Raw genomic sequence first — 10,590 nt, 5'->3', positions numbered from 1 at the left:
ATTGATGCAGCGATATCAACCTGTTCAATGTTCACATGTATATAAATAACTATATAATCGTAGCTGTTTAGTTTGCTACTTGATTTCAAATTACCAAAAACTCTTTTAGAATTTCAGAAAACATTTCCACTGTACAGATAACATAGCTAATTCAAATAATAATTCATAATTATTATCTGAAACAAACACCACAACCGAATAAGCAAGTACAAAATTTTGGAATAGATGCATCAGATGCACAGAAGAGTATATTATCAAGAAACTGAAATTTACTTTGATTGGCATAAATGATATTGGCAAAACAAAGAACTGTTTAACAAATATATGGAAGCAGTGAATATTTTGCGTCATTTGCAGGATACTAAAAAGCTTTTTACATCTTCAACGTATAACAGAACTGTCACATTAAAGCTATCACACTCTTACACTATGGTTTAAAGGCACATTTTTAACTAATTTCTGACTCCTTATTTCAATGACTGTTCTAATAAATAAATATCAGCCATGTGGTAGTGCAGTTTTTGATATTGTGCTATTATATTTAGCACTTTCGTTGCATGTATCATATATCAATTGTGCATTAAATTCCTCGGATACTTTTAGTGCGACATTTTTTATCTTCACATATCTTCCTCAAATTGCATTGTTTTCACTTCACCTCACCAAATTTTCGTTCGATCTTATTTAGAGCTCGAATCCAGCAAATCTCTGCACAACGTCTGTTTCTGCAATACTAATTTCTTCAGTTAAGTAAGTTTTTCAAAACTTGCACCCGCTTTCTTATTTTCTCGAACCAGAATCCTAATTTCTATGAGGAAAATCTGGCAGCTTATTGTTTTGGAAAGTCCACAGAGCACAATTCAGGAATCGACAGAATTTGGAAATGAATAACTCTCTAAGCTGAATATTGTTACTTGACTCTTGAATTAATTCCATTATAACTATTGTTACTATAAAGAACTACAAAGAATACCCAGACATCACTTCAACATTTTGCTATTAGCTGTTAAATTAGGATGTTAGCAACCTGTTTCAGTTGTTGGATGTTATTAGCAATACTTTTCTTTTCATTTGTAAGTGATGCTTCTTTCGAACGCCTTTCTGAAACTTTACCATCGAGTCGAAGAGATAACTCATCAAGGCGCTCATTTACCTACAGATATCATAAGACTTCCAGTTAGAAAAATATTTTGATGTTTGAAAAAGGAAGTTTTCACCAGAGTGTTGTAAATTGTGCAAATGTTATAAAAGGAATTACTTTGCGGACCGTAGATTGAAATGCATTAATGATATCAAGTTCCATTCTCTTTTCGTTAAAAGCACAACAAAATTTTGCCCAAGTTGACTCCAATCTTTGATTCAGTTTTAATCCAGGCCATATTTCCAATCTTAATGATCTCCTCAACACGAGCATCACTTGACATAATTGTTTACCGTATCCATACGTGCTCTGAACATGTTCGCCATTTCTTAAGGAATTGAAATTTATCCAAAAACTTAAACTAAAAATAGTAAAAAACCAGAGAAATGGGGATTAGAAAAGTCCTAAACAAACACTTTTAACAATCCACCTAACAAATTTTTAAGCAATAAATGTCCCAACTCAATTTTTAACCACTCAATCAGCCAGATAACCAATTATTAATAGAAAAATTACTAACTCGTGCGGTTTCTTCCAGTTTCAATCTATTTTCTAGCATGAGATGCAGTTGCTCAAAGTCATTATAACTATTTACTAATGTCTGGTAAAGTTCTTCAATCCAATTAACTACCTGAAATAAACTTTTTTATTACTATTAACGTATTATTTCAAAAATTCTTGTGTGTGAGAACATCTAAATATATAACGAAATTACAAAGTTTTGATACCAATTTTAGTTGTTAATGCTGATGTAATGACTAGTCCGAACTAAAATACGTGAAATATCTTATGGTCCTCCTCCTATGAACTCAAGTAAATTAACCTGCTGTCCATCTTCTTCACATGTGTAGAGCTGTAGAAGTTGGTTAATTTTTAGTCTGCGAACATCTGCTAAATTCTGACAACGCCATCTTCGACCACATGATTCTTCTAATATTTCCCTGCAATCTGTCTGATGAATCAGATATTCATCTTATTATCGTCCATAAGTGAAAGTATAAGGATGTTGGAAAATTATTGGAATATAGATGGAACAAATAATACAACCTGATATGTACAATACTTGCCGAATAATCACGTGTAATAAGTCTGCCAGTTGAGTTGGATTGATTAGTACAAAGCTTGTCAATAAATGACATACCATTGGTGATCACACAATGGTAAGTTTTTTCTTAAAGGGAAAATTAATTTATATATATAGAAATCTTACAATACTAAGCATAAACTATATTTTCAACAGCAAGCATATATTATATTTTCCAAAATGATATTCTGGCAAGAAAGATAGAAAAGTCACATACTCGATTACTAAAATGGATAACGAAATTCAAAATAAAATAGAAACAATACCAAGTTCATCTATTTTAACTTCCATTTCGTTTCGTTCTTTCTCAGCAGTTGCAATATCATTCGCTTTCACATTTGTACATAGCGATTCCAATAATAAGTTTGTTTTCCGCGAGAACTAAAATCATTCATTACTTTTTCTTTGTAGATTAATTTTTTACTCACTCCACATCCTTATTCTACTACTGATTTAGCAGATATGCTCTAATTCGTGATTTAAAAATCATATGAATGCAAAAAGTTAAAGATTATTACCATTAATTGTCATTATCAACAGCATCTTAAATTTCAACAGCACGTCAAACCCTAATTTAGCAGCTAACAAAATAAAATCATACCTCATTCAACATGTGATAGAAGTTAACGGAGTGCAAAGCAACTTCTTTTTGATACATAACACGTGTGCAGAAAGCATGAACCAGCTGTTGCACATTGTCTATGCTTTGTTGTAATGCCATAGCATGTCTTGGAAACTGATGTTGTAACTCACGTCCTACTGCTACCAGTTCACACGACTGCCCTTCCACACCCTAACAAGATTTAAAAATTTTTTGAAATTAATGTTAGCAACCGCTAGAAGCATAAATGAAAAGAAAGCTTTATTTGTTGATCTAATATAACATTTATTAAATAAAGCACTGAACAGACTATCAACTTTTTTTCCAGTTCATTGTGTTCTTTCAGTAATTGCTTAGCATCGTCATATGATTCACCAATTTCATGCAAGGTCAGAAGCCATCTCTCACCAGCGCCCAGAATCCAGTTCACTAAACTATGCACACCTTCACTATGATCTTCCAACAATTTCAGTGGTACATATCTCTGTTTCCGATATTTTGCTTCTGATGATTTCTCCTCGATGTCCTGTAAGAAGATCCAACTATTCTAATCTAAATATTTTTATGATTGCCACTCTGTGATCTCTGATAGGAAAGTCACACTTTAGCCTAATTAAAAGTAGATAAATCACAAAGTATATAACTGTATCAATCTTTATGAAATGATCAATATTAATAGTGCAGGTATTGGATTGAACAATTTGAAACAATTTGAGACACTTTCACCAACAAAGAATGACTTCAAAAATAAAAACACAATGATGCTAAAGAATTAAATTTTATTAGTCATATTCAAATAATGAATGCTTAAAGAACCTTAATTTGTTTCATGAGAAAATCGACGTGTTGCACAGCGTTGTCCCAATCGCCATTTTTCAGCAGGTTCATCCTATTATTTTGCGTTAATTCGCCAAGTAAATCGTCTCCTGAACGAAGTATGGTGTAAATGTTTATGATACCCCAAAATTGGACTTGTTCAAGTAAAACTACTTTACCTTATCTGTAAATTAGATTTGTTATGAAGTTATTTCTAGCCCATTGAATTTTGTCAGAAAAGCTAGCAAATGTGAAGAAAAAAAAACTTTTATAGGAATTATTCGATCAGAGATTTCACCTATTTTGAGAAGCGCATTTGAGTTGAGAATGTCCTTCTTGAAAGTCTCATCGCACTGATTTGATATCATATTGTCACGTCTTTTGTTATTTTCTATCCAACTGTTCGCTCTGTTCACGTAATTCTCAATCTTCTTGAAAGTTCATGTGAAAAAAAAAAAAAAAAAAAATAGTGGAAGTAAACATTACTCAACATAACTGTTATGTTTGACAAAAAAAAACCTGTCTAAGTAAAATCCATAAATATGGATCATAGTGTAGTGTGCCACCCAGCGTATCTGGTAATTGCATGGCGTCCACAAAACGTAATAATTTATTTAGAGAGATTAGAGTGCACTAAAAGTTAAGCAATTATAATGCATTTCTATCTTTATCTCTCGTGTTCCCTTTGTTTTTGTTTTTTGACTTCTGGACGAAGTTTTTTTTGGAATTTAATTTAATGTTGTTTATATGTATAAAGAATACAATAAAGAATTTTCTGTAACTGAACACTAACTGAAATAATAGTCTTTGTGCTAACTCATCCATTCCTTTATTGAAACCGACACTTACCTTGAATTGATAAGCTTCTTTGATAAGTTCAAAATTAAGTTTTTGTTGGTCTAAAAATTTTTCCGGTTGAATGACAAATATAAATCGAATTCGACGATACAGTGCTTGCTGCAATTGTTATCATTACTCCCTAATGATGTATTATAAATTAAGCTTTTATTCAACTTCATCAAAGAAGCCCTAGAAAAATGAATCAACACTTGGCATGCTCGTAATGCACTACGCATGTGTTTTATAGTTGCCTTTCGTCCATCGATCACCACTGTAAATCCTAACTTGCAGACATTTTCACCAGGTATTTGGGAGAGATAACTGATGACTGACACCAGTTCTTCATAACTCGGCGCGTTGGTTGTTTTTATGCCTAAACTTTATGGCAAATTGGACTTAATCTGATAAAAATTAAGTAACGCGTATGAATTAGAATATTAAATTAATGTTAGTAGTAAGTTATTTGTTTACCAGACCCTTAATCATTTTGAATTTAGATCTCGCAACGGTATGACTAGTAAATTTTTAGTAGTAAATTGTGGGAAAATCATTCGTAAGTAATATAAAAGAGGTGTTGTTAGAAAGAATACTTAAATAATGGAAACAGTAATAAGTAATGGTTAAAAAAAATGCAAAGTAATACCAAGTTTACTGACATTATCCATACAATTTATAAACAGTAATGGTGATCCGGAACGATCACGGCATCCTGTAAAATATTAATTCCAGTATATATTCAAATTAATTCTTTGTGCTGCTAAGTATAAAATTAGGTAAGGCCTTAACCAGGTAGAGCGATTACAGATGATTCAATTAGATATCGATCGCTTTGTTGCATTTTCTTCAAAGTTTTGTCGAATTATTCACTGTAAACAGTACAATAAGAAACTGTTAAAGCAGTTGAAAATTTCTGGAAAATTATGAAATTACTATACTCGTTATTTTTGTTGTCTTCATATTTTCTAAAATACTTATTTCTTTCTTTGTTATATACGACAGGAAAATTATAACAAACCCCAAGTGCCGATGGCTTATCAAATGTGCTTCAAAGAAGCTCGTCGGTGAAAACTGACATTCACAATCGTTTACGATTACTTACCCTGCTATATAAGCCAACTTTCATACCTGCAATTCTTCCCCGATGATTCTTGACTGTCATTAAAGTGGAAGACAAATTCCCAGACTTTATTACGCCTTTTAAGAACTCTCGTCTTTCATATCATTATTAATCCGATTTAAATTTCTTTGAGTTTTTATAAAAAAATTAATTTTATATGCGAAAAAATGCAGCATGCGAATGCGCATAATGTTACGCTTTAGCAACAAGTTACAGGACTGTAGCAATGATTTGAATCGATCTGGTAAAAACAACAAATATTTGAACGGGACATCGAGGAGAGCAGTACGAGTTGCCCAGAACAACAATGCAACTGTCGTGAACAGAATTGGTGGGTAAGTGGGTTGGTTGACAAAGCTCCTGGGATATCTTTTACTCTCTTTGCAGTTTATTTAGCCTCTCTTCTGAGCACTTCTTTAGCTGGAATGTCGACCATTACGATTTAAAGGGCAGAGAAGAACTGTTCAGTTCAATACAAACAAGGAAGGGGGAAAAGAAAAGAGAGAGGATGTCTTTTATCTTTCCTTTCTTACATTCTTGAACTTTCTTTCTCTCTTCACGTATCGCTGTGATGACAAAGAACTTTGTCTCGAGACTGTGGTAACAATAATTGGAATGAATAATTCGCTCGAGAAATGCCGAAAATGCTATTAGTGATGCAGTGAGAGCATGCATATCTTCTACCAATATCATTCGATTCAAAGGGCACATAAAATCTCCGTTTGATACGTCTGCGTAAATGATTGATGCTTCAACAGTAAAGTGGAAATTGCATCTATTTTAGATTCGTATTAGCTCATTTTCATAACCACATGAATTCGTCCACTTCAGTATTTATTTATTCATTCTCCAGCTAGCTTAACTTTGAGCAAACTCTCAACATCTTTGTTCTTACTTCTTCTAGTTTACTACTTCTGAAGTCAACATTTCCAAATGCCAATTGTTCTCAGAGGAATGTGACATACATCCATCCAGTGTGCAAAGTTACTGGATGATAAGAAGTAAATCACGACGTACTTTTTTTTAACTTGAGTATATACTTCGAGTTAGTGTTAACTATTAATAAAGGTTAAAAGAAATGATGATATTTCATAAGATGATCAATAATATCATCGTACAGTAGTTGTATTTTCATTTTTCGAAATTTTTTAGAAATAAGACAGGTTTTTAAATTTAGTTACTCTCAGCGGGATTACTCCCTGGAAATGGTGCAAATACTGAAGTCTTGCATGTTAGCAGTAGAATAAGCTTACTGTATCCTTAAATGAGAGTCAAGAAATAAGTAAATATCCATGCTGCCATAGTATTTGTCATTCAACGGAAAAAAGTGCAGTAGGAGCGCAGATATGTAGTTAGTATTTAGTTAGATCTTTTTTAAATTATTTAGTTAAGGACCTTTGTATTACAGAAAACAATAAAATTAGGTTTCAATATGTTTGATGCAACGCTACATAGAGCGAGCAGATCTTTTTTCATTAATTTTTTTGATTCCATCCTGTTTATATACATCTGTACGAAGTATACAAGGCATTTGCATCTCTCTACATCACTTGTCCGGAATCAATTCTATTACGGAAAACCGGAACTGAGTAACATGTTTGAATTCATTTGCATACTACACTACGTTTTGCTTAGTAAATGAACTGCGAGAGAGTTATTATTGTACAGTATTGTGAGAGATGTAAGAAAACTGAACGTCTAACCAATGGTTAATCATCCACAGTTAATTATTAAATTTAAAATATTTCCACAAAATTAATTATAGACAGAATTAAAAAAGTAGGATGTTAAATTAATGACATCAATTTCTGAGTCATGGCAAAGGTTATCGATTACGGTTGGAAATCTTCAACTTTATGACCTAAAATTAACTTTCTAGCATAGTCTGCAGTAACAACTGACCATAACAACAATTTATGATTGTAATGTGCGGAAACTTCTGCATTTCAGATAATTTAATCCGATACAGGTCTTAATTTCCCACACCAGATATTCCAGACATTGCTTGCACTGTTGCTAGCTTCATTTTGATCGAAATTTATAGATAGAATAGGGAAAATACAAAAAAATTTCAACTAGGATGAATTAATAAAGAAGCGAAATTACTTCTCTCTGCAAAGATAAGTACTATTTTATTGCCAACATGATTTTACGCCAAAAACAACAAGTTCAAATTAAAACAGTTTTTATTAAGATTATCTGATAAATCGACTCCCTTTATTCGGCGCAATTGTGATCCACTTACGTTAAATACTTTGGCCTCGCCTTTTTTGGTGTTCGGATAGTAAACCCAGGTTTGAAATTTACTCTTCACATTTTCTTGTGAATAAAATAAAGAAGCTAAAATTAGTTCCAAATTGAATTGTTATTCCGTCTTTTAATCTTCTCCTTAAAATTTTAATTTGATTCATCATTTTTATTTTCAATTCGTTCACGTCCAATCTGGCGTTCATTGATCGCGTGTTTATCAAATTCGATGTAGGTCTTTTTTTGTTATTATCAAATAACTTGTATATTTACAGTTAGTGTCATTGTTGAAAAAGGTCTATGAATAAAGACAGAAATGCCGCAAGTGTGTTAGATTTCATAGTAATGCCGCAATGAACAAGTCTGAAAACCTGCTTTCATCTACATTTCTTCTGTAATGCTAAAAGACTCTTTCAAGTAAGGACCTGAACATTGCAGGTCGCTCCAACAGCCCTTTTATTTGCATTCGCGATACAGACCCGGCCGGCGTAATACGAGAATCGGGTTGGGTTACTCATTCAATGAATCCTTTCCAGGGAATACACCCATTCTGCTGTCATTATTACTGTGCAGTGACTAATAATCGATATAAATGATCGGTGTCATTCGGCTAGTGAGCACCCGCACTACCGTTCCTTGAGCTTCACCATTACAACAAGAGTTCATTTGTCGAATATCGACATTTCTCGATTCTCGAAATGCCTCTCTTCACCAACGACCAAAAAACACATGATGTGGAGAACTGAGCACCCTGGAATCGATCGTGGCGTTGATGGTGCTGCTGATGGTGCTTCCTCTCCTGGTGCTCCTCATTTTCCATAATACCACCAACATTTATCTTCATTTTGTCTCTTCCACTCTCACAGTCACTCTATACTGTTTTTCTTCGCATAAAACGCAGAAATCAGAGCTGTGGTACCTGAGCTGTACAATTTGCTCTACGATTTCAACTTTTTTGGGGTATCATTTTGTCTGTAAATAGCTGTGAATGTATAATTTATTTCAGTGCATAGATACATCTCCGTTCTAAGGGCTATACAGCAGCATTGAACTTGGCGAGTAGATAGGATTCACTTATCTTGAATATGAAGTGCCTTTCCGTCTTTTCACCTTACCCTTTGTCCTTCCTCCTCATTCCATAACATTTTATCGTTCAAATTGTTAGAACCTATACATATATATATATATATATTCCATTTCATAGTGTTCATAGAATGTCCGTCTACTGTATAATAATAGCGATTCAATGAATGACTGTTCCAGAAAGAAGCTTTTATGGCGGTACTGGACAGTTTGCTTGCAAAAAAAGAAGATAAATCGAGTGTGCCGTCTTCACCAAATACGAGAAAGGTAGAAAGGCTTATGAAAAACTTTCAAAATGTATACTTTGTCCAAAATGTATACTGGTAAAGAAATGTTCACATATCATTAAAATTACATTTCACTAAATTACGTCTAATTGTCATATTAGATAATGGAAATATCACATCATTAATATTGCAAATTACGTTGAAAATTAGACTAAATTACCGAAGATAAAAAAGAAAAAAACATAGAATTACAGAATAAAGGAGGTCGGCCACCAGCTGGGAAGCGAGGCGGTGGAAAAGCCAAGAAAATAAGCAAGTCAGCTCGTGCTGGACTACTGTTTCCTGTAACCAAGTTTCATCGATTGCTTAGGAAAGGTCGCTATGCGAGACGGATCTCTCAGTCCGCAGCTGTTTATTTGAGTGCTGTCATCGAATATCTTTCTGCAGAGGTAAGGATTTCTATTTACACGTTCTGTTAATTGTTGGGAGGTATTTCAGTATGCAATGCTTTTCGCACCCTCTAAACTCACTGCCAGTTATACAATATTCAGCTGTTGTGTTGCAGATGTTGGAGTTATCCGGGAATGCTTGCCGAGACAATAAACGTCAGCGACTTATCCCCCGTCACATTGTACTTGCTATGAAGAATGACGAGGAATTGAATCAGTTCTGCTCTCGAGTTACCTGTCCGGGTGGTGGCGTCCTGCCATTCGTACATCCGGTATGTTCCGCAGCCTTTCGTTTGTTGGTTTTTTCTTTTTTTCCGGAACATCTAGAAGCACAAAAGATGATTTTAATCACAGTTACATACTGTGAGTTATACAGTCCACTTCAATACACGTTGCATTCCAGGCTTTGTTCGCAAAAGGGGCAAACTCAGTACCACTGCGACCAGTACGGCGAATTAGCACCAGTTTGTGCGAGCCAGGAACCACATAATTAATTGTGACAATCGTTCTCTACTTCTATTTTAGCTTTGTCTCATGATCGCGTTGCATAGGAATCCTTTACAAGAATTTATTCATCACTTTGCATGCGGAAAAGCCAAGCCTCCGCGCAGGTTGATTTGTTTTAAATTTGTGAAATCTTGACTTATGACCCAGATGGATACTGCATTGTAAGCCATTAAGCCATATAATACACGAAGTAGTCGCTCCCTTCCCCTTCTTAACCTTTCACGTTGTGCTAACTAATGTTGTATGTGTATATAAATGTCATATTAAAATTCGAACTACTGCCTCTCCGCAGAATGTACTGGAAAGACTGTCCAAATGATAAGATCAAAACAACACGTCACGTACAACAGCCCAACCCTCACACCTCTCACGCATCCTAGATGAACATGTCACAGACCACTTCAGCAAAATTGTCCAAATAATCCAATGCAACGGGTGTCCCGTTCTGAATGAAATGACTAGAAACAGTAGTCACAGG

The 10,590-nt window shown here is 34.1% G+C and overlaps 2 protein-coding genes across 2 annotated transcripts; one reads left to right on the top strand and one right to left on the bottom strand.

Moving 5' to 3' along the window:
- Positions 1–680: 680 nt before the first annotated feature.
- On the bottom strand, positions 681–5,320 carry Bm4428 (Uncharacterized protein; the record flags this gene model as incomplete). The annotated part of the gene is made up of 16 exons (XM_001901392.2): positions 681–725; positions 1,028–1,153; positions 1,259–1,450; positions 1,662–1,772; positions 1,965–2,082; positions 2,189–2,312; positions 2,492–2,606; positions 2,827–3,018; positions 3,137–3,352; positions 3,643–3,752; positions 3,941–4,070; positions 4,162–4,275; positions 4,492–4,599; positions 4,692–4,855; positions 5,126–5,191; positions 5,269–5,320. 16 exons carry the CDS (start codon positions 5,318–5,320, stop codon positions 681–683), a joined length of 1,983 nt encoding a protein of 660 aa, XP_001901427.2.
- A 3,255-nt stretch (positions 5,321–8,575) lies between these two features.
- Positions 8,576–10,095, top strand: Bm12951 (Uncharacterized protein; the record flags this gene model as incomplete). The annotated part of the gene is made up of 6 exons (XM_001901391.2): positions 8,576–8,648; positions 8,748–8,806; positions 9,110–9,196; positions 9,411–9,605; positions 9,722–9,877; positions 10,009–10,095. The coding sequence occupies 6 exons, from the start codon at positions 8,576–8,578 to the stop codon at positions 10,093–10,095; spliced, it is 657 nt and encodes a 218-aa protein (XP_001901426.2).
- Between the last annotated feature and the right edge of the window lie 495 nt (positions 10,096–10,590).

Source organism: Brugia malayi (genome assembly GCF_000002995.4).
Source record: "Brugia malayi strain FR3 genome assembly, contig: Bm_v4_Chr3_scaffold_001, whole genome shotgun sequence".
NCBI classification, from domain to species: Eukaryota; Metazoa; Nematoda; class Chromadorea; order Rhabditida; family Onchocercidae; genus Brugia; species Brugia malayi.
Note: the sequence above shows the minus strand (reverse complement) of the source record. Positions and strands in the feature narration are given on the sequence as shown.